Source organism: Neoarius graeffei, chromosome 4 (assembly GCF_027579695.1).
Source record: "Neoarius graeffei isolate fNeoGra1 chromosome 4, fNeoGra1.pri, whole genome shotgun sequence".
Taxonomy (NCBI): domain Eukaryota; kingdom Metazoa; phylum Chordata; class Actinopteri; order Siluriformes; family Ariidae; genus Neoarius; species Neoarius graeffei.
Window position 1 is genome coordinate 79815382 of NC_083572.1, and position 25365 is coordinate 79840746.

The following is a 25365-nucleotide window of genomic DNA, read 5'->3' on the forward strand; positions in this document are numbered from 1 at the left end:
CTGCAGGAAGCGGTTAGCTGCACAGCTAATGTAGCCATTGCTAGGCTAACGCACCGATTTTAAAACACGGCAAAACGACCAGTTATACACTTACTTGTTCGGTGTTTGTTGCTGATGAGGCAGGGATGCTTGGTACGGACCCAGGCTTCAGTGACAGTTGATGTGCAAAACCTGCCCTGTACTGTCCCAAGTTGTGGAAACATTCCTCAGGAAAATGCTTCCGACAAACATACACCGTCTTAGGTAGACTCGACGGCATATTATTGGAGTAAATAAAATTAAGCCACTGCGTCTTCAGGGGCTCTCCCGTCGGCAGTAAAAACAGACTCCTTTCTGTGTTGTCACATCCATGTACAGCGCAACTTCCATGTTTCGCTCGCTTAGGTGATGCCATGTTGTTGTGTCCTCCATGGTCTCCTCACTACAACTGGGCGGGGCAATTCATACAGTGGGTGGGAATCCAGAGGGGGGGCGTGGGGATCATCTCCCTTGCTGACGTAGTAAAGGGAAGAGCTTATCAACGCGCCGTTTTGACACGCCATTCTCAAATGTTGGGCATAGTTTGGTTTACACATTATGACATTTCTAGCCACTGGGGTGACTTAAGAAGGTCAGAGGAACTCATTTTAACGTTAAAAAACCTCAGAAAGTAAAAATTTCATGCCATGGGACCTTTAATCATTTTCCCCTATTTATTTGTTTGTTTGTTTGATAAGAGATAGGTGTAACCTATACATGCATCCTATCTTATATTTTCCAAGGAATTGAACAGCCAGGTTCCCCCAGAATCCTCCCTCCATTCTCCAACAAAACAGGGCCAGACTGTAAGTACTTTTCACTATTGTGTTTAATAGTTCAAAATTTAATATTTATACAGGTAGTCGTCGACTTACGACTGCGTTTGGTTACGACTGACCGGTCAAAAACCGATCTGGTCGTAAGTCGGCCTATGTTAAATGAACGTAAGTATATTGTGATGTGTAATGATATTGTAATCATCTTAAAGTCTTATTTTATCAACATTTTCTTATTTCATTACCTTGGCTCATTATTTGGTTTAAGTCAAACACTGCATACTCAGGGGTGAAAGTAACTTTTATTTCTTGCTGGTATATTATTTTGAGTCATAGTGCGCGCGCCGAAAAATGCACCTAATTATTTATTATTGTCTACTTATCAAGCATTCACTAGGACTTCTTATCACTCAGTAGTACTAGTATAGTACTTTATCACACTATCACTCTTTCATCCACCTGTATCAGTTTTTGATTATAAATAAATTGCAAACACATCATTTCAACAACACAATCGTTTTAATTACTTTTTTTTAGCTGAACAGTTGAAAACTAACTTTTCATTTTGGACACTGGACACAGAACAGTGTAACAGAACAGAAAAGTGAAAGTTACTTTGATTACCAGCTGCGCACGTTATAGCACAAGATCTGGTTAAGCCGTACGCGCGCTGTAGCTCGCTCGTTGTTTGTCCAGCGAAACACTGCACACATAATAGAAGAGGCTGGATGCAGTGTTGCCAGATTGGGCAGTTTTAAGTGCATTTTGGCGGGTTTTGAACATATTTTGGGCTGGAAACCGTCAGCAGTATCTGGCAACACTGGCTGGATGCTGGGTTCTGCCGGGAGCTGGGGCGGAAACTGTCGTACGCTCAGCTGGCTCAGCTGGGAAACACTTGCCAGTCATAACCAGACGGTCGTAAGTCGCATAGGTTGTAAGTCGATGACTACCTGTAATGTGCTACTAGCTGGTTTTAGTTGCAATTCCAGTATTATTTGTTGTTGACGTTTAATTTTGTTGGCTTGAATTTTGTCTGGGCGGCACGGTGGTGTAGTGGTTAGCGCTGTCGCCTCACAGCAAGAAGGTCCGGGTTCGAGCCCCGGGGCCGGCGAGGGCCTTTCTGTGTGGAGTTTGCATGTTCTCCCCGTGTCCGCGTGGGTTTTCTCCGGGTGCTCCGGTTTCCCCCACAGTCCAAAGACATGCAGGTTAGGTTAACTGGTGGTTCTAAATTGACCGTAGGTGTGAATGTGAGTGTGAATGGTTGTCTGTGTCTATGTGTCAGCCCTGTGATGACCTGGCGACTTGTCCAGGGTGTACCCCGCCTTTCGCCCGTAGTCAGCTGGGATAGGCTCCAGCTTGCCTGCGACCCTGTAGAACAGGATAAAGCGGCTAGAGATAATGAGATGAGATGAATTTTGTCTTTAATCTGTGCTTTGTGTATTTTCCTCAGTAGACACCACCCCTACAACATCGACCCGAGTGTTCTACATTAGCGTTGGAGTGTGTTGTGCTGTGATCTTCCTCGTCGCAATCATCCTTGCGGTGTTGCACCTGCACAGCATGAAGAGAGTCGAGGTAGATGACAGGTGGGTTGTCGCTGACCAGAGCTCTGACATTTGGGCTGAATTTTATGAACGCCTAGATTTGAAAAGGGTTTGTTGGGTTTGATCAGTTTTATTCTGTAAGTGATGTTTTAGGCCCACTTTACACGGGGACGGTATAAAACAAAAACGCAAAAGTCCGTTTTCGTTCTCACTTTTTTCCGCGTCTACACGACCATTTTCATGGAGGAAATCTGCGTCTATACGGTGACGCATAAATGTCTCCGCTATGTCTGCACGCATGCGCAACGTCTTCCGTGTTGTCTGATCTGCACATCTGCGCCGCTGTTCTGTCAAGTTATCCTACCAAGCCTACTACGCATGCACGAAATCCAGGAGGGTAGGAAAATTCAACAGTAGTTTTGTCCCACCGATCAGCTGGGCTGATAGAAAATCGGTGAGAATTTCACGCATTTGCCGATTTTTATGTTTTGTGCGTATTGGTCGAGTCTTTGGCCGAGTCAAATAATTTGTAATGACTTGTTTTGAATAATAAAACGGTCTGTATGAGAACTTGCTAGGATAACTTTACAGAACACCGGTCCGGCTGAGGTACTGTACTGCTCGAGGGAGGAGCAGGAGCAAACCGAAACTCTTTTAATCTGCCTTTATTAAGTAACACTCACTCTTGTTTCAGTGAAGAAGAGAAAAGGCAGTGTCCATCTCAGCAAAATAAACCCGTTCGGCTGCTAGTTTTGTTTTCAGTCTCGGGTTTATGGTTTCACGAGCGGCTTGAATAGGCGGTGCGCGCGTGCGTAACTTGGCGACACCAAACTGAGGAGCTCCAGCTGGGCGGGTGAGCAGGAAAACACATCTACTGCATTAAAACACAGAACAGCTTGAAGGTCCGTTGGATCGATGTAATCAGACATGCTCTTACTTTTTTACTTACTTTCTTACTTCCCGGGCTGGCATGTGCAGTATATGACATATGTATGACGTAAATGCGTACCCGACGTGAGCAGATCCGAGCAGAGTTTCGCGTATTGGGTAGTTTAGACGGATATGCAACGGGGGCCGTTTTTAACTTATCCACTCTGGAAGGCGTTTTCAATTTTATCCGTTTTTCAGCCTCGGAAACGCCGTCCCCGTGTAAACGAAAGGCACTTCTGATAAAATATTTAGTCGTTTTTACCCGACAGCGTCCTCGTGTAAACGGGCCCTTACTTTGTTTTATGTGCTTTACACATGTGTAACTGTTACCCTGGCATCTTAGAGCCTGGCCTTTTAACCTTTATATCTTCAAGAAAACAAAATCTTTCTCAGGAGTCAGTTCTGTTAAAAGTCATCTAATGAAAATGACTTGAAATTGGTATTATTATCTTATTTGCGAATTCATGTCAAAGCAGCATTTTGATTGTAAAATTACTAAATAAACCCATGACGCGTTCCCAGTTCGTCCTTAGTGACAACAGCTTCAAGGTATGAGAATGTAGGCAAGAGCACACAGCAGCTCTTTGATATTTCCTACAGTGAGTAAATGACATTAGTGCGTGATTGGGATCAGTGGGTTTCAGAAGCCGGGTTGAAGCTCTGCTGTGTGAGGATCTTTGTTTGCTCTTCAGAGGCCTTTCTGCTGAATTAACCTCTGAAACGCAAGGCTAATTCTTTTAATTGGCACCATTATACAACTCTTTAGTGTTATGAAGGCTGGGGTTAGAAGGTAAAGTGATACTGACAGCTTCTCAGGGAAGAATCTGAGGGAAGTGGGGAAATCAAACGAAGGAGAATATGGTGGTGAGGGAGATGGGGAAAGTTCTGTAGCTGGAAAAAGAAAAAATTCTGTTACCCAGCTGAAGGCACAGTTATTGCTGGCAATGACAAAAGGTATATTCATACGGCCATGAAAATTTTGGCAGAAATCTCTAAAATTGAATTCATGCCACTTTTGTGTCAAGTCAAGCTTATTTGTATAGCGCTTTTAACAATAAGCATTGTCGCAAAGCAGCTTTACAGAATTTAAACGACTTAAAACATGAGCTAATTTTATCCCTAATCTATCCCCAATGAGCAAGCCTGCGGTGACGGTGGCAAGGAAAAACTCCCTCAGACGACATGAGGAAGAAACCTCGAGAGGGACCAGACTCAAAAGGGAACCCATCCTCATTTGGGCAACAACAGACAGCATGACTATAACATTAACAGTTTTAACATGAAGTCAGTTTCGCTGATGTTATAACTCTTCATTGATGGAAACTTGAGTGCAAAACTGTTCATGACAACTGCAGTCCTAAAGTTAGCAAGTCAACTGTAGTCCTCAGCCATAAAAGTATTACTGTAAGAGTCCAGAGCATCTTCCAGGTATAACCCTCAACTGTCCTCATGGGGCCGTCCTTCACAGGAGCGATGCGATAAAACTCCGACCAGACATAGGGCACCAGGATGGATCAAGCAGGTCCGAGGGGCAGAAGAGGCCAGCCACTTTTGTGTATGATTATATTCACATTTTTAGACATTTATATAATGTTTGAGCAGTCAAATTATTTTCCCCCTCTCATTCTCAGCATGGTGCTTAGGAATATCAAAGAATTATGAAAAGAGCATGGATACAAAACAGCCTGGCGCACAGCATTCTGCTTAAAGCGAGACGACCTTTCGATTTCATAAAATCGGTGAAATTTAGTTTCCTCTGAAATTTGGTCATTGTGATAGATGTTTATTTCTGTAATATCTCACAAAATATCAGGCCATTCTGTGGCGGGGAAGTCATTTAATTTGAGGGGATTCCCGAGCAAATAATGTGCATGAAATCGCGCTTTGCGCAGTCAAGCAGACAGAGGAAGTCCGTGTGCGCATGCGTAGGTTTACCTTTGACCCTGCACTGACAGTTACAACATTCTGTCGCTAAACGAACAGCTGATCACACCAAGGTGCTCGCTGACCGCCGATATTTATTAGTTTGGTCCTGCGTTTCCTTTCCTTCGCTACATAACATCTTTTCTTCTCGCTTTCCGTTACTGTAGCCGGTCTTTCGCATTTCATTCGCACACTCACGTCCTTCATTTTTCTCTCCTGTTTCAAATTTGTATCCCACAATGCCTTGCGCGAACAGGGAAAGCCCACCACGTGATGCATGATGTAGTATCTTGTATTGGGTCATGGTGAAGCAGGAAAAAATAGCGGAGAAAAAGACCAATAAAATTGGAAGTCTGTGATTCGAATTCAGTAGCTTTCGGTCCACTAAACAAAAATAACTGGGTGTCAGGGAAAATTCTTTTTATGACCTACACTTGAATAATCTGAAAGACTACAGTTTTAAGTGTTGTTCCTGTTGTCTGCACCAGATACATTGAGAACTGTGACAAGACTGGTTCAGGGTGGACCGAGAAATCATGTTGGTAGAAATCTAGCCTTGCTTTTGGTCTGAAGATAGTTTAGATGATGTCATATGGGTAAGAAACGGTCATGTCTGACTGTTTCCCCCTTTTTCTTTTTCACTTGTTTCTATCAGCTACAAACTACAGTTAGTATAATGTTATTACCTGATAACTGTAGATTCAGGGGGTTCGCTGCAAAACTAGAATAAACTGGCTGTTGGGATTAGTTAAACCATCACCCAGCAGCTTGGGTATTACTGTACAGAGTCAGATGGGTACACACACTTACTCTGGAGCATACAGTGTAAGTTTGTGATCTTTCTCTATTTTCTTCTAGTGAGAGTGACAGTGGGAGCTCCCAGGGTCTTTCTCAGCCCTCCACTCAGACCACGCAGTACCTGAGAGCGGACACACCAAATAACGCCACCTCCATCACCAGTAAGATCCACAGCAACACACACACACCGTCCATGAATATTTATTGCCATCTTCCCACAGTCAAGCAGTCAATTTTATCTATTGCTGGGTTTCACGTGACGTCACATCCGCCTCATTAGTTATTCAAAACTTTAGCTGGTGGTCTACCAAAGCTCAGCTGACAAAGCGTTTGTACGGAGAAAGCGCATTTCTCGCATGAAAAATGCCTTACGCTTGCGTTGTTTTAGGTTGTTCGAATCGATCAAACCGTGAAACTGATAAAAGTTTCTTCAGGGTTCCCCGTGAACTAATAAAAAAGGGTGAACGAACACAGGATTTCACAAAAAGACATGGAGAAAGGTGGCTTTTGAACTTCTCACTGAAATCGAAGGGAGCCGAGTCGAAGCATGCTCGAGTTTGCAGTGATCACTTGGTGAAAGGTTTGTATCTCCTTCTCAGCTATGGCATTAGTGCTTTCCAAATACTTTTCTTGCTGTGTGTCATTATTTTACGGTACTTTTTTTAGTCACGAAGCGCTAAAGTCCCCAGCTCTTTCTTTGTTTACTCCTCACAAAGTCCATATGCATGAAGGTCGCGACAAAATTCTTCCCCAGCCGTACAGTTACAATGTGCCGTGATCACTTCTGCGTCTTGTTTAACTCAGATCCAGGTCTTTAAAGGGGTTTCTGATGATCTTTGTGAATGATTTACCTGAGAGATAAGAGCCAACACAAGTGAGAATCAAGCCAACTGTTGTTTGTTTCCACTTCAACTTGCAGCGCTTCGTTGCAGGGGCTTCAAAGTTTGGGAGAATAGCAGGGTACAAATAATTTACAGCAGGGTGCAAAATGGTAAAATGTCTGCCAGCGGCAGACATAATGCACGCAAAGCGTACAGGGGGGGTTTCAAGGGGGGTGCGCCCCCCCTTTGGGCACGGAAAATTTTATGAAATGCATTGAGAAATGGTGGCCTCTGGTAACTTTTAACAGTGAAAATAAAGGGTAATCAATACTATTTGGAAACTTGAAATATGAAACCATACCTCAGTCATTTTATCAAATTTCAGAAATATTTGCAAACACACATAAAAAGTAGTCCGATTGAAATCCACATACGGATGATATAATAATTTTAAGTCTGATGTGCACTTTGACTAAGCTAAGGTGACAAGTTTCTCCAGATTCTCTAATACTATTGAAGAATATGGTGAAATCTTGAATACAGATGAAGAACAAAACAACTTCAATTATAATCAAAATGTTTATTTTTTGGCAGTCAATAAACTGTTACATAAAATGCAGCTACATGTACTTCATCAGCTGACTTCATCGTTATTAAAAAACAGCAGCTAGCAGCACTCATTGATTTTATATATATATATATATATATATATATATATATATATATATATATATATATGAGTGATTCCACGCTTATGGGTACTGAAATGGGGACATGAACTTATTTTTAAAAATTCACCTAAAACCATTTCTTTTTTTTACCATCAGGTCACAAAACATGTAATCTTTAATGAATGATATATTAAAAGATAACTTTGATTTTCTGAGATGTAATAAAAACATATTTATATGCCAAAGTCAAGCCTATGAGTTCCAAAATGATGTCTGTTACATTACTTCTGTTACGATTGTCCATCTCGCGTCTGTTACAAATTAATTACAATCTAGCTATATACCATATTAATCTTATTGAAAGAATGTGTATGTTTATTCTACTACACATGTTTATTAATTATATTTGCTAAAACATCACCTTCCTATGTTTCAGAAAGTAATTCTACATTGTTAAAATTGAGAATCTATATGTCCACAACACTTCTGTTACGTTCTGACTTTGGCATATAAATATGTTTTTATTACATCTCAGAAAATTAAAGTTACCTTTTAACATATCATTCATTAAAGATTACATGTTTTGTGACCTGATGGTAAAAAAAGAAATGGTTTTAGGTGAATTTTTAAAAATAAGTTCATGTCCCCATTTCAGTACCCATAAGCGTGGAATCACTCATATATATATATATATATATATATATATATATATATATATATATATATATATATATATACATACACACACGAATTTTTCATGGGGCGGGATGGTTTGGAACAGGTCATCTAAAATCGGGATAACATTTACCCGGGACGGGTATTTGAGGCGGGTCGTCTAGCTTAAGCTTGATTAGCGTTGTTACGCACGCAGTTTGTTTTTTCAAGCAGCTGTCAAACGCAGAGTCAACTTTACGATCTGCGATTATGTCTTAAGCAAGGCTGAGAAACGGTGGACTAAGACGTATTTATTTTTCTATATCAACACAATGACAGAATAAATTTGCGTTCAAAACGTACTTGCCTTTCCCTGTAGACCTTTTCAGCCACGCATCCAGCATGGAGCCGCTTGCAACTCTCTTCGTCGCCATTTGTGAGTCACATGATGGTATGAACCATTCACAGTCCATGGAACACTCTAAGCCAATCAGAGTACGGCTTACATATGGCACAAGGGGCAGTAATGGCTGCACTCATGTCGAGGATGTAAACAAAGTTGACGCGGCAACAGACATACATGACATAGCGGATGTAATTTACGTTCACAACTTTTTTTGCCGTCAGAAATATTTAATATTAAATTTTGTGACTCGACTGACAATAGCCGGCGGCATAACAAGCCACAGACGGCGATTTGCCGCCGGTGACCGGCTACTTTTGAGACCGCAGCGTTGTAAAGACGTGAATGAAAAGCTTAAAAAAAAAAACATACTTACACGGGCAAAAACAATACAGGATTCATTCGGCAGCGACTTGATAGCGAGGTCCTTTACCCAGCCACATACAAAAAAGTTGTAAGCCTCCATACTCTTCCACGCTTTCATCTGTTTTGCGGTGCAGAAGGACGTCTGCAACACCAGATAGTTCGAGATGTCGGGGAACTCGACTGAAGGGGAGTTTTCGAGATCGTATGACAAATCCTTCTTTCCCAGACTGTAGGGGTCGATTCCATTGCACATAGCAATCTTCTGAATAGATCTAAAGCGAGCAGCAGCTTCTAGATTACGAGCGTACTCTGATTAGTTATCACTAGTTGTTTGCACTACGGCAGCCGTTTAGACCACCAGCTATTTCACTTCCTGTAAAACCACTAAGAAAAGTGATGTGATTGAAACCCAGCAATATACGTTTGTTAAATGAATAGTACACACAGTTTACCCTCTACTCCATATGTACGTAGCAAGCTAAGACATATTTGGTGTCTCAAGTTTGCTTCTTTAGTGTTGCGAGGCTAATGTATCTCACGTACAGGAAATATTGTCTCACTAAGTTTCTTATGTGGAAATACACTCACCGTAAATACGTTTGAAACTGCATTCAGTTCCATAATGTCCCACAGACTTGCCAGTATGGCTTACTGTATTAAAATGTATGAAACTTTGCCATGCTAATGAACCCTTTAATATTATGGGTGCAGTTAGGGTTAGGGGTTAGACCTGCTTGTCTTTTTTTTTTTTTTACTTTTGTGATATTTTCTATCATTCCACCATGTAAGCCACACCCAAAGTTTGAAGGCAGAACTCTATTAGAATCGTAGAAGCAGGGCCACCAGGTCCTAGCGAAATGTCTAGGTGAACTGCTTCAAAAAACATCTCACATCTCATTATCTCTAGCCGCTTTATCCTTCTACAGGGTCGCAGGCAAGCTGGAGCCTATCCCAGCTGACTACGGGCAAAAGGCGGGGTACACCCTGGACAAGTCGCCAGGTCATCACAGGGCTGACACATAGACACAGACAACCATTCACACTCACATTCACACCTACGGTCAATTTAGAGTCACCAGTTAACCTAACCTGCATGTCTTTGGACTGTGGGGGAAACCGGAGCACCCGGAGGAAACCCACACGGACACGGGGAGAACATGCAAACTCCGCACAGAAAGGCCCTCGCCGGCCCCAGGGCTCGAACCCGGACCTTCTTGCTGTGAGGTGACAGCGCTAACCACTACACCACCGTGCCGCCCTTCAAAAAACATACAAAGAAAAACTTGAAACTAGTCCAAAAGCTTTGGGAATTGAATAAAGGAGATACGTTTGTCTTTGTGTGAGAAACAAGTTCACTGTAGTGCACGCACATGTCTGATTGCAGCACGCCTTTATCATCATCTGATACCTCCATTATCCAATCCATAATCCCGGTTTCCTCCTTCCCCTTTTCTATATTTGGTTACGTGCATCATAGATATATTACCTGCACTTACTCTTCCTGTTTGTGTGCCATAGCCTGTGTTTGCTGAAGATTTTATTCTGAATTAGCTTCAAAACAGGATTTTGGCTGCAGTAGAGTGTTTGTTTTAACTAGCACAAAAACAACACCTGCAGACTTGTTTTTTTCCACTGACAACGTTGTTGTAAAACTGGTGTAAAAACCATGACTCTGGCAACCTTGCCTGGAAGTGATGGGGCTCATTATTTAGTTCCATTTTAAACTTAAACTTGAAAATCTTAACAATGCCGTATGAAATAAGTATATGAAGGTAAAAAGGAGAAGGAAAAAAAAAGCAACTTTTATTACTTGCTAGCTTTCTTTAGCCTCATAGTGCAGAACCAAGGAAGCAAAAGTGTCCTGACTGAGTACATATCGGGTAAGTGGAAAATTGTTTAAATTAGATTTTTCACTGAACCATTCCTCAGTAAGCGAAGTGGTATGATCAGAGTTCATTTTCGTGCCTGCACATTCTTCCACGTAACGAGGTAATTTGTCTTAAATGAGCTAAACAGGAATCAGAAGGTCTCAGTAATAAACACTTCAGGCTGCACCCAATGTCCTCAGGGTATAAAGTCTGTCTCTCTGCTGTGTGTGTGTGTGTGTGTGTGTGTGTGTGTGTGTGTGTGTGTGTGTGTGTGTGTGTGTGTGTGCGCGCACACATGGGCAGCAAGTACAAGGTGAGCAGTACTACGTATGAAGTCGACTACTGGACTTCATGTGTACTGGACTTTTACTCAGATTCCTCCTGGTAATTTCTGCAATGCAAACTTATCTAATGACTGAAGAAACATGGAGTGACCTATTGCTGGATGAAAATCAACACCACCCCTTTTCCCACAAATCAGACAGTGTTGACAGGAAGTGTTATTTTAGGCCTCTGTGGTGTTTTCTTTTTGGTTTAGACTTATTAGATTAGACTTGTTTCTGTAGGTGGTAATGCAATGAAGTAACTGATGCTAATGTCTTATATAAGTCGTTCTAAATACAGTAATGAAAAAAGACAAACAAAATTCAAATGAGAAGCCGCTGGTGGTGATCTGAGCATCAATGGGGAGTCACAGCAGTAATGGGTTTTCAGTTTTCATGTTGTCGCCCCCTGGTGGTCATAGATATTCACTGTAGGAACTCCTTGTGTTGCATTTGTCTGCCTTTCCTTTTGTTCCCCCCCCCCCACGCCATTTCCATTTGCTCCCACATGTTGTTAACCATTTACTTTTCGTAGTTACCCATGCTTTACCCCCCCCTCCTTCTTTTCATCCTTTCCTCCCCAACACCCTCTGTCTCTTCCTCCATCCCTCCATCAGACGTTCACGCTGGCTCTGCTCCCATGCTGCAGCTCTCAGGTGCCTCCTTCCCCCACCCTGGTGCTCCCTCCCATGAAAGCAAAAGTAAGTCCTGCTTTGGTCTTGTTAAGACGCAAGAGAGTGAGAATGATCATCCAGTCATTCACTCACACAGTCTCATGCTAACACACTCGCACCTGTCCTTCTAACCTGAACACCATCATCATCATCACTGTCTCCATAGCTTAAAGTGAATGATGCTTTATGTAAACTTCTTTATAACCACACCTAGCACTTGAGCTTTGATGAATAATTTGTGCTGCCTGCAGCTGGGGTCTGCATCACTGTAAAATTTAAATAAGATTTGTGCTTCCTTTAACTTGATTTGGGCCTTGTGTCAATGACTTAATCTTAGATGAATGATTATTCTATCCACATTCACTGGATAAGAGCAATCGCACACTGATTGGCTACTCTGCTACGAGGATATCAGCTCATATACCGTGAGTAGAGAAAAACAAAATGGCGGCTTTGTTGTCAAGTATTTAAAAGAAACAGAAATAGCTAAAAAAGAGTATAGTCTGTCTCATTCCCCCCCCCAATATCTCCTGTTCCACACTCCAACCCGGTCAGTAGCGGTAATGCACCTTTAAGTTGGCTTGCCAACAGTCAAAAAAAAACCCTGAAGAAGAACAAAATGGTGGCGCGTGTTGCTGAACCAACCGAGAATGAAATAAAAACTCTACTCGAAAACAAAACTCCAAAAAATACAAAAGAAGGCAACAAAACATAGAATAAAAATATTTCATGGTAAGAACGTATTGTGAGAGTGCAGGCACTTATGGATGTATGCACGGAAGAAGACGGCTTACAGAAAGTTGTCAAAGCCAAATCGATAAGCGGAAATCAGAATCAGTAAACTAGCGAGGGTCGGGCGATCGGCAAACAATGTAGCGTAGGAAAGACAAAGAGCGAGAAACGAGAGGAAGGTAGCGAGGGATCAGAAAGATACAAGGCTCGGTATGTACCGAGGGCAGAACAATACTTCGCAAAGGTGTGTTTGAGAAGTGAGCTTATATGGAGGGACATGTGATTGAGGGAATGACAGTCAGCTGTGAATCAGTAGGCAGGAGACAGAGGGTGCTGTGTGTTATGGGAAATGTACTTTCGGGGAGTCCATGTTTGTAGTCTGTCGAGCTTCAGCGGGTTTACTGACATGTATTTATTTTTCAATAATAATAATTATTATTATAGCATTTTTCACAAATTGCGACCGTCATTTTGCCGGTTTGTTTACATTCTAAGCAGAAATTATTTTGTCAGATGTGTTCTATAAAGTTTTAATTTATTGAATTTGAAAAAAAAATGCTCTGTTTCTCAAAATCCAGTGAATGTGGATAGAATAAAACAGTTATTCCACTCAGTCTCGTTGTACATGGCTTATAACCAACTCAGTGCTACGCGCCTCATCGGCTATCAGCTCATCTACGACTCCATTTCATGGAATAACATAATTATAATGGGGTTATAATGGGGCTGTGTGATGATGACTAAACAAGAGATTGAGATTATTTTGCCCAAATAAAAATGATTACTACTGTTTTCTTTAACTAAGTGCATCATATCTCATATCAACACAGCTGGAGAAAAAATACATACGGTGTATATAATGTCCCAGTCAAATCAAACCAACAGCTAACTGTCGGTAACCTCACCAATATTCTCATATTGCCCTCCAATTATGTTTGATTAAGGTCGTCAAAAATCATGATCACAATTAAAATACTAACTGTGCAACTTGCAGTTTGCATCTCTGCATAAATTCACTATGATTTTAAAGAGTTAATATTGATATATTCCATTTGCGTGCGTGTTTGAGGTGAGGAAATGTATGTACATTTTGTAAGAAGATAGAATGGATTACTAATACAGACTTTTATAGGGTTTTTTTGTTTTGTTTGTTTGCTTGTTTGTTTTTAATGTATACAGACCTGAGAGCTCTGTAGAGTAGTTATAAAGTCTTTTTCCCAGTATCACCACTTGGAGGCACTCTCATGCTTCAGATCCAAACAGAACGCTTACCCTGCTCAGTGTATAGTATAGCATATTCAATCTGTATTTAGGACTATATTAATAACTTGTACAATACTGTGCAAAAGTCCCAGGAACCATATTTTAATGCAGATTTTGCTAGATATTTGTTTTGTGAATTCTGCATTACTGAGTCAGTTAAAAAAAAATAGATTCCCAAGTGTTATTTTTCCAAAAAATAATGTTACAGAATTTTTATCCTCGTTTGGCCGAAAGGCCTGAAGGGGGATTATGTCGTGGCGATGTCTATCCGTCCATCCTGAGAAGGGTGCTCACCTTCTGATATCAACTCCTCTCACAATTTTTGGAGGAATTTCACAAAACTTGGCAGGATTCTTTGTTATATCTCGGTAATACGCATATTGTAATTTCATTAAATTCAGTCACATTTTACCAGAGTTACAGCCCTTGAATAACAAAATTATAATTTGACAATTTCATGAGTGTGTTTTCCTTCTAAAATCAATTCCTCTCACAATTTTTGGAGGAATTTCATGGAACTTGGCAAAAGGCCTCGTTATATGACAGTAATACGCATATTGTGATTTAATTTCGTTTGTGAAAATTTTACCAGAGTTTTGACCCTTGATTAAATAACTTGTACTTTGACAATTTCATGATGGTGTACGTTCTTCTGAAATCAACTCCTCTCACAATTTGTCGAGGAATTTCACTAAACTTGGCAGAAGGCTTTGTTATATGACAGTTATACGCATATTGAAATTTCATTTAATTTGGGCAAACTTTACCAGAGTTATGCCCTTGATTATTAACAACCTTGTACTTTGGCAATTTCATCAAGGTGTGCTTGCTTTCTGAAATCAACTTCCCTCACGATTTTTGGAGGAATTTCATGTAATTTGGCAAAAAGTTTTTATCCCCCGCTGGTCGAAAGGCCCAAAGAGGGATTATGTCGTGGCGATGTCCGTCCGTCCTGGGAAAGGTGCTCATCTTCTGAAATCAGCTCCTCTCACAATATTTGAAGGAATTTCACGAAACTTGGCAGGATTCTTTGTTATATGTCGGTGATACACATGTTGCAATTTCGTTCAATTCAGTAGCATTTTACCAGAGTTATGGCAGAGTTGCCAGCAGGCGATATTGTGCTCTCAGAGCACTCTTGTTTATTATTGTTTTCTGCATGTTGTAGTATATTTCTTTTAAGGAGAAAGATTTAAATTGTGAAACCATCTTTACAGCATTTTTTTGCGAAAGACATTTGCATAGTACTTTATATTCCATTGTTATTTTGGAAATTTCATCAAACAGTTAATAGTGGAGAAGAAACTTTGCTGAAGTTCCAGTGGAGTATTTTGCATTAAAACTGCCTTATGAATAGTGCCATGAAAATGAAGATGAGTACAACATGCATGGGTGACCAGTCCATCACAGGGTGCCATACACCCACACATTCACACCGAGGAGCAATTTAGAGTCGCAAAGCCAATACACTCATACTGGAGACCATGGAGCTACCATATGGTGCCTTCCCACCCAAACATTGCTACCTATCAAATGATTTAGCAAAACGTGAATATTCAGGCTTTCCCTTCCAGGATCTCTTAGCATGCTAACCACCTTGATCATTTTTGAAAACTTTAATATTTAGGTGTTTTTTAGGTCAGCACAGTAGCACAATGTCTTGTTGTGAATTAATCACTTGAATTATCATATTTCAGTCACTAAATAATTGTGAATCAAATATATTGTCAGCCCGCAGAGTTCGAGGAGTATATAATTATGCTTGTGGTATCTACCATGATGCCACACATGTCACTAAAACAGTCTGTAAATAAAAAAAAAAGGTGGGAAAAAAGTGTAGATAAACTACAGCTGTATTTCCAAAAAAGTTGGGAAGCTGTGTAAAATGTAAATAAAAACAGAATGCTATGATTTGCAAATCATGGAAACTATATTCCATTGAAAATACAGGTAGTCATTGACTTACGACTGCGTTTGGTTACGACTGACCGGTCGTAAACCGATCTGGTCGTAAGTCGGCCTGTGTTAAATGAACGTAAGTATATTGTGATGTGTAATAATATTGTAATCATCTTAAAGTCTTATTTTATCAACATTTTCTTATTTCATTACCTTGGCTCATTATTTGGTTTAAAGGGATAGTTCGGGATTTTTGACATGAATCTGTATGGCATCCCCATCAATAGTGTCATGGAAACACACTGACTTACCCCTGACAGCATCCTGTGAGTCCAGTTCTTGTCCAGTTTTGGTCCAGACGAAAGTAGTCCGGCAAGTTTGTTGGGGTCACGAAAGTAAAACGTTTTTTGTCTCAAAACAGTATGTGTTCAAAAGAGTGATATATTTGCATCACAAAACCGTTGCCAAATAAAAAGTCAGACCTCGAAATCGCTTGGCACTATTTTCTCTCCTTTCTTATCACTGCGCGCTCGAAGTGGCCAAGTGGTTAGAGCGCTTGACCACTAAGCGAACGGTCCCCGGTTCGAGCCTCGGCTCGACGGGGACCTGGGGCTCGCTCCCTGTCCACCCAGCAGTGAATGGGGACCTGGTGGAAACACTGGGGGAAGTAAGGCGGTGAGGAAAGGAACTGGCCACCCTACCTCACTATGCCGATGGCCCAGGACAAGTGTGCTCTCTAACAGGCACTCCCCCAATGTACGAATCGTATATGCGACCCTCTCTTCTTCATCACTGCGCGCTGCCGCCAGGTGACAGTGAAATGCAGACCCACTAAGCTGGTGGGAGACCAAGGCTGCACTCTATCCACGGCTTACACACGTGATGGCACGGAGGATGTGTATAGTGGCAGCATCTGTCCCCCCAGAGAGGATCTTTTCAAAAGCAGGACAGATTATAACTGAGAGGAGAAATAGAATCAGAATTAACTAGTTCATTGCAGCAATTAAAGGAATAGGTAGGAAAAGGAAGGCGCAAAGACACCGCGCAGCGCCTGAAAACGGGTTTTCAGGTGCTGCGCACCCGTTTTCAGGCGCTGTGCGGTGTCTTTGCGCCTGCAGCGGTGCTTTGCCTGTGCTGTGGCTGAAAATAGTTCCAGATATAAATTGGTCTAGTAAATCCCTTCGTGTTAATTTGCACTGATATGTGTACTCGATGTGAATGTACAAGTCATGAGAAATAATTATAAAAAATCTTGAGTTATTTAATTCACTTTTGCAACGACAATGCTAGCCGGACACACCGGATGACAGCGACTACGCTAAACTAAGCTAACCTGGGCGTTTATAGATCAGGACAATGGCTGGGTCGGCTACAAAACGCTTTGGCTCACTCATCCAACTCTAGGGACTGCAGGGACTGACTCAGTTTCATCTGGGGGTGGCGTACTCCTTTAAATCAAAAATAAAATCTCAGGAGCCGTTTGGGAGCCGAAAGAGCCGGCTCCTTATAGTAAGAAGAGCCAAAAGAGCCGGCTCCCGAAAAAGAGCCGAAATTCCCATCACTAGTAAACAATGAATGAAACAGCCGTGGCTGTCACCTGGCGGCAGCGCGCAGTGATACCGAGGGAGAGAAAATAGTGCCAAGCGATTTCGAGGTCTGACTTTTTATTTGGCAACGGTTTTGTGATGCAAATATATCACTCTTTTGAACACATACTGTTTTGAGACGAAAAACGTTTTACTTTCGTGACCCCAACAAACTTGCCGGACTACTTTCGTCTGGACCAAAACTGGACAAGAACTGGACTCACAGGATGCTGTCAGGGGTAAGTCAGTGTGTTTGCATGACACTATTGATGGGGATGCCGTACAGATTCATGTCAAAAATCCCGAACTATCCTTTTAAGTCAAACACTGCATACTACACTGCGTGCAGTACAATTCGTTTAATATGTGCAAAACAAAAAATACGCAATACAGGTGTGAAAAATAGAAAACATTTTAGTTTGAAACATACCAAAATACAAATGTAAAACTTAGCAAAATACAAAATTTAGTGACCGCTGGCATCACTGGTGCTTGGCTGTGGGTCGTCTACGTCATCATCAGCTGTTGCAGCGCTCGGGCTGGCGGGAGCATTTGCTTGTTTCATAAACCAGGAGCTGGGGCGGAAACTGTATGGCAGAGTGCGCGAGAGAGCGCGAGAGAGACTGCGCATGTGCCTGGAGCTGGGGCGGAAACTGTTGTACGCGGCGAGAGGCGCTGCCGGGAGCTGGGGCGGAAACTGTCGTACGCTTAGCTAGGAAACACTTGCCAGTCATAACCAGACGGTCGTAAAGTCGATCGGTTGTAAGTCGCATAGGTCGTAAGTCGATAACTACCTGTAGTATAAAGACAACATTTCAATTGTTCAAACTGAGAAATCTTATTGTTTTTGAAAAAAAATATGCTCATTTTGAATTTAATGCCAGCAAAACGTTTCAAAAAAGTTGGGACGGGGCAAAAAAAAGACTGGAAAAGTTGTTTAAAAAAAACTAATTAGTTTAATTGGCAGCAGGTCAGTAACGTGAGAGGCAGAGTCTCTCAGAGGTAAAGATGGGGAGGGGTTCACTAGTCTGTGAAAGACTGTATGGGCAAACAGTGCAACAATTTAACAATAACGTTCCTCAACGTACAGTTCCAGAGAATTTAGGGATCACATCATCGATAGTGCCAAATATTATTAAAAGATTCATAGAATCTGGAGAAATGCACGTATGCAACAGTCAAGGCTGAAAACCAATATTGGATGCCTGTGATCTTCAGGCCCTCAGGCGACACTGCATTAAAAGCGGACACGTGTCTGTAGTGGAAATCACTGTATGGGCTCAGGAACACTTCAGAAAACAATCAACTGTGAACACCATTCGATACTGCATCCACAAATTTAGTTAAAACCCTATTTCAAAAATATCCAGAAACAGTCACCTTCTCTGGGCCTGAGCTCTTTTACGATGGACTGAGGTGAAGTGGAAAGTTGTCCTGTGGGCTGTGAATTGAAATTTGATATTCTTTTTTGGAAATCATGGACACCAAGTCCTCCAGGCTAAGGGCCTCTGCATGCTCTTGCGACAAGGCTTTCGCAGATAGCTTTTCGCAGACAGTTGTAATTTATCGTTGAGCGGGGAGTAATAGGCGTGCGCGATGTTATTCACCGCCACAATGCAAGGGGGCGCGAAATCGCTAGGAGTAGTTGGTGGGTGTGGTTAGTGGAGTGTTTATCCTCCGGTTACTTATAATGACTAGAACTGGAGTCATGTACGTACTTCCTCACTTCCTCGATCAACCGCTCTTCGTGCTGCTCCATCTTCGCTCGTGTTTTTAAAAATGGAGGTCGTGAAAACAAACCAAACCGAGAAAGTAGGGAAGTGGAAGTGTGTGTACAGCGGATGTAGAGTGGACCAATCAGAGCCCTCTTGTCTGCAACATTGTCTGTGAGGCTTCTGCGGTGGTCACAATTTTTGGGAGGTGCGCGCAGAGCGTCTGCGAAGGGGGGGCTACGCAGACACCATCTGCGACGCCATCTGCGAGGACTGCGTTGTCAGCATAAATTGGCCTTTAAGAGGAGAGGGGCCATCTGGCTTATCAGCATACAGTTGAAAACATACATGTCAACCTTTAGTTACCCATGCCCTTACAAAATCTGTCCTTCTCCCTACATACACCCATGAGCCCTTATACACGAGAAAAAATTCCAATATATAATCCAAAGCACCGATTGTTTTATTCCACATTATACACTCCTATTGTAAAAGGCATGTTTATCACACTGCATCAAGTTAAAGGGATCAAATAAGCATGGACTGAATAAAAAGAAATTTTAGATCCCAGAGAAAACAACTGAATTAAAAAGGACTATGTCCAGTCAAGTAAACAATTATCTACTAAAGAGAATGACTGAACTATAAACTTAATTATTTAATATACATTGTATCAGTAATATCAGAATTATGGGTGTAAATTTTGCGAATAAAATGTATGAATATTAAATAGTTCATAAAAATTACACAACGTTCTATTTGACAAGTGTTGACATCACCTACAATGTTACACTCCACCAAAGAAAATTACTTGAATTATAACAGGAGTACTAAGTAGGTATGTTAATTAAAATAGTAGGTTACATGTAATAAATTATATATAATCATGTCAAACAGCAAATGAAGGTTAGTAAAAGTTCCATTTGAGAAAAAAAGTGTTGACACCACAAGCAGTGTTCGATCCAACTAAAGATGACTGAACGACATCAAGTATATTATGCAAACAAGGAGACGTGAAAACATTAATAAATTATGAAGTTAAATTGAAAACCTTCCCAGTAATTTATAACAAGAATTTAAATCTTATTCCTTTTTGGAGTGTTCTTTGTTGTACAAAGATGTTGCAGATTTGGCACGAGCTATAATATCACTGTTTGGGTAGCAGTTGTAGCTCCTCATCACAGTTCATTTTAATTTGCAGATATGCAGTTAATGTGTCTGCAGCCATATTTTTCTGTACTCGGTATGAATTTTCCTAACCAATGAAAAAGTCCTCTCACTATCTGCATTGCTATGTGGGAGGCACAGCAAAGCAGTAAAAAGTTGTTTCAGCATTGGAAACCTGGCAACACCCAGAGCAGTTTTTACATCGAAGACCTTTCCCCAATAGACATCTATCATTTTCCTGGCCAATAAAAGAAAACCAGAGCACAGCAAACATGTAGATGGTGTTAAATTGCTTCCCTCCCCTACTACATATTTTAGAGACAGGTTACCAACGGTCGTTACCACCATTACTCTTCATTCAATACTTTTCCAGTTTACTGACAACTGACGGTAGTAACGAGTGTTGGTCATCTGTGTCTACATATAATGTCTATCAGCAATTAAAATGTTTAGGGAAGCAAAACCAGAAATCGCCGGGTAACTACAGTTACCGTTGTATAAACGGCGACTCCCAGTATCGCTTCCCAAAATTATCATGATAATGGAGGAAGCTTTCCCACATGCAAACAGTAAAAACTTAAAAAAAAAAAAAACACACACAAATGCTTACCTATGCAGTCTTTGAATCGAGAAACATTTTTTTTCCCGCTAGTTGTGAAAAATGGTCTGCCACAGTCGGGGGATGTTGTGTTCCACGAGAAATTGGCAGAACATAACTTATGCAGCCGTCACAGAAGTATGGGCAGTCCGAGCCGATGTACTTAAATGACCGAGAAAACCACGTGCAACTATAAAACCACATAAATCAAAAATAGTTCCGTTTCATTGGGCACGCATGTTTGAAAAAATAAATGGTGGATGCTAAGAAAATTTTCTCGGAGTAACGGAAAAAAACCTCCGATACAAAACGTAATTTTCCCGTATGAAAATCAGTGTACGCCGTATTAGCCAAAAAATTGCATTTTCCTGTACAAAATACGGGGAAACCGTATAACTTGACATGTATGTGAAAAGCCAGCATCTGTGATGGTATGAGGGTGCATTAGTGCACATGACATGGGTAGCTTGTACATCTGGGAAGGCACCATGAATGCCGAATGACTTATACAGGTTTTGAAGCAACATGCTGCCATACAGACGACATCATTTTCAGGGAAGGCCTTCCTTCTTTCACCAAGACAATGCCAAACCGTATTCTGCACGTATTACAACTGCACGGTTCTGTAGTAAAAGAGTCCAGGTGCTAAACTGGCCTGCCTGCAGTCCAAACCTGCCTCCCATTGAAAATATTTGGTGCATTATGAAGCACAAAATACAACAAAGGAGACCCTGAACTGTTAAGCAACAGAAATTGAGTAAGACTGGGACAACGTTTCACTTTCAAAGCTACAGTTATTTCAAAACATGCACAGAGTGTTGTTAAAAATAGAGGTGATGCAACATCGTGGTAAACATGATGTCCAGCTTTTTAGAAACATGTAGCTGGCATCAAATTCAAAATGAGCATCTTCTTTTCAAAAAAAACATAAAATTTCTCAATTTCAACATTTGATATATTTCAATGGAATATAGGGCTTGCGTGATTTGCAAATCATCACATTCTGTTTTTATTTGCGTTTTACACAGCATCCCAACTTTTTTGGAATTGGGCTTGTGTATTTATCAGAATTCATCTAAAACCACACAAAAGCAGGAGGAGAGATTTGCAGCTGACTACTCCAACATCCTCTTACCCAGAAACACATTACATAAGCTGTGCTTTACGTGTTGTGCACGTGACATTTAACATTAGTGCTTGGGAAAGCTTTGCATTTGAGAAACAATGTGTTCCCAGATCCTGTATAAACACTGCATACAAAATGGAGTGATAAAATCAGTAATGCTTAAAAACATGTTATGCAAGTACAATAATGATTTGATTTTGGCAAAGATGCTCAAGTCATTTCAGTTTTGTTGTTGGTAGTCCTTATATTTAGGGCTGTCTGTCTGTGTGTGTTTGTGTATGCTAGCCTATCCTTCATTGCGAATAGAGAAGAACGACCTGAGAAGCGTGACCCTGCTGGAGGCCAAGGCAAAGGTCAAGGACATCGCCATCTCTAGAGAGAGAGTCACACTTCGAGACGTTTTGCATGAAGGTGTGTCCTCTTTCCCTTCACTCTTGGCTTCTGGTATATGATGTACATCCTACTTTCCATACTTTTTGAAAGAATTTTAGTCCTGCATCAGTTTAATTCCTTTGTTCTCAGAGAAACCATTCCTGTCTGAGATGATAAATCTACACTCTGTTTTTGTAAAAACGCCTGGCACGTTCGGTCCTGTCCAAATCACGTTACATCATTCATATACGTCAATGGACAACTGAGGCAAATCATATTTGAGCTTTAGGCAAGCCTTTCTCCTGATCCCTGTCTTGAGCTGTACATTGGGAGGAGCCCTGCCAATCGCAACATGTAAGCTTGATCAAAATCACTCTCGCGCATCAGTCTAGCTCACTTCACACATTCTCCATCAGTCAGAACGCATAAACCAGTGTCCCAACAATTACTCCATGACCATATCTGTATTGTGCAGACATGGATTTGGACTAAACCTGAAACAATACAATAGAGTTTTGGGAAATGAAGGAAGTCGTATATTGTACATATCTTTCTTAATCTCCCAGAACTCCGTTGTATTGTTTCAGTGTAGTGGCATCGCTGTGTGTGCACTGCCCATATGTGGTCATGGACAAATTCATGGACTAATGAATTTGGAGAACGTGTGAACTGAGCTGAGAAAAGATGGGCATCTCCATTCTATAGAGATGTAGTAGGTTCAGGAACCACTATACTGTCATGGACAGAAATATTCCTCTTTAATTAACACTAAAAGTATCTTCAACTTCTTAAAACTCAGACTGACTTAATTTTCTTTTTCTAAATGAATAATGTGCCCTGCGATGATTTGGCGGCTTGTCCAGGGCGTTCCCCGCCTCTCGCCCATAGTCAGCTGGGATAGGCTCCAGCTTGCCTGCAACTCTGCAAAGGATAAGCGGCTACGGGTAATGGATGGATGAATGGATGGATGGATGGATGGAATTAATAATGTCTTGTTGAAGTAATGTTCTACCGGGCAAAGCCTTGATGAAGCTATTCAGTCATTCATAAAAGGTGTTTATTGTTGTTTTGCTTTCTGTTATATAATCTACTATTCTCAATTATAATGGCATTTTTGCCACAGTGTCATTTCAAAGATTATTGATGAAGTGCATTCTCGTTTTTTCTTCCCCCCAGACCTGGCCGTATTACTAGTCATTCTGCAATATCTAGCACATTGTGACAAAGCCATAAATATCTTGCCTTGTTTTTGCCAAAAAAACCCACAAAATTGTCAAGGTTTGAGGTTTTATAAGCAGAAAACAGGAGAGACGATTATAACTATGAGAGAGAACAAAGAATAGAACAAAGAGAATAGTAACTGCTCTCATATTGCAACAAGCTGAACAAAAGATCCTGATAACGATAACTTCTGATTTCTTACACTCAAGTGCAGACATGAGATGCTTTCCATCTCTCGCCAAGTGGTTCTAGCAGCGGAACCTAACACAGACAGAATATCACAAATGACTACACAGTATTTTATAGGCTTCTATAGGTATTTTATATTTTATAGGCAGAAACTCTGGAGGTGGAAATGGATCGAATTTTTTTAATTAAAGCCAAACAAAACCCAAAAATGAACGCTGTTTGCCGATCATAGCAAGTGCCCTGATGTGCCCACTGCATGTCTCATCTCATCTCATTCTCATTATCTCTAGCCGCTTTATCCTGTTCTACAGGGTCGCAGGCAAGCTGGAGCCTATCCCAGCTGACTACGGGCGAAAGGCGGGGTACACCCTGGACAAGTCGCCAGGTCATCACAGGGCTGACACATAGACACAGACAACCATTCACACTCACATTCACACCTACGGTCAATTTAAAGTCACCAGTTAACCTAACCTGCATGTCTTTGGACTGTGGGGGAAACCGGAGCACCCGGAGGAAACCCACGCGGACACGGGGAGAACATGCAAACTCCACACAGAAAGGCCCTCGCCGGCCACGGGGCTCGAACCCGGACCTTCTTGCTGTGAGGCGACAGCGCTAACCACTACACCACCGTGCCGCCCCTACTGCATGTTTAAATTAAAAATAAAACTTGCAAGCAACAATTTATCCATTTTAAAAGTTATGATATTGCTAAAAATAGGCTTACCTGGGTGCAGCTATTTGTACTGAAACCGGATATACACCTGTGATGACACCGGATTACGAGTTTGTCGTTTGCCTTCGTGACACAGAGCCATCAAATAAAGGCTTCTAATTCTTAAAAAACAAATCCCCAGGCACCACTGCTCTCTCTCTCTCTCTCTCTCTCTCTCTCTTTTTCTGTGTGTGTTCACTGCTTCAGCAGGGTTAAATGCAGAGAAAGAACTTAATTGTGCTGTAATGTATACAGACCCTTTCCAAAAAATTAGAATATCATGGAAAAGTTGTTTAATTTCCATAATTCCATTCAAAAAGTTAAACTTTCATAGATTATAGATTCAGGGCCCACAATTTAAACGATTTCTAGTATTTATTTGTTTATTTTTACATAATTTGGGCTTCCAGCCCATGAAAACAGGAATTCAAAAAATTAGAATACTGTGAACAAATCAGCCCAAATTTTGCAGGGCATGAATGTTTTAAACTGAGTGTCACACACTAATCATCTACTAAACTCAAAGCACCTGCACAGGTTTCCCCAGGTGTCATTAAATTGCTTCAGTTTGGTTCACTTGTCTCAGTTCGGTTCAATATGGGGACGACTGCAGACTTGACAACTGGCCAGAAGACCATCATTGATACCCTCCATAGGATGAGTAAGCCACAAAAGTTCATAGCTAAGGAGGCTGGCTGTTCACAGAATACTGTGTCCAAGCATATCAATGGAAAGTCTAGTGGAAGGGCAAAATGTGGCAGGAGAAGATGCACTAGCAAAAGAGATGACTGTGGGCTTCAGCGGATTATCAAATAGAGAAGATTCAAGAATCTGGCAGAGATCCAGAAAGAGTGGAATGAGGCGGGAGTCACAGCTTCAAAAACCACAACATTCAGATGCATCTGGGAGATGGGCCACAACTGTCGGGTTCCTCGGGTCAAGCCACTTCTGAACTTGAGCCAACGTAGGAAGCGTCTCAACTGGGCCAAGGAGAAGAAGGACTGGACTGTTGG

General features: G+C 41.4%; 1 protein-coding gene across 4 annotated transcripts in view; it reads left to right on the forward strand.

Annotated features, from left to right (window-relative positions):
• Positions 1-25365, forward strand: part of ryk (receptor like tyrosine kinase) — a 207761-nt gene that overhangs the window by 130562 nt on the left and 51834 nt on the right. For 2 of the 4 annotated variants that reach the window (XM_060919790.1, XM_060919794.1), the window contains exons 5-9: positions 762-824; positions 2245-2380; positions 6050-6150; positions 11713-11796; positions 22138-22263. In XM_060919790.1, the coding sequence (XP_060775773.1) occupies positions 762-824; positions 2245-2380; positions 6050-6150; positions 11713-11796; positions 22138-22263 (510 nt within the window). The remainder of the gene's footprint in view (positions 1-761; positions 825-2244; positions 2381-6049; positions 6151-11712; positions 11797-22137; positions 22264-25365) is intronic. The other 2 variants (XM_060919791.1, XM_060919793.1) reach the window with 2 other exon arrangements.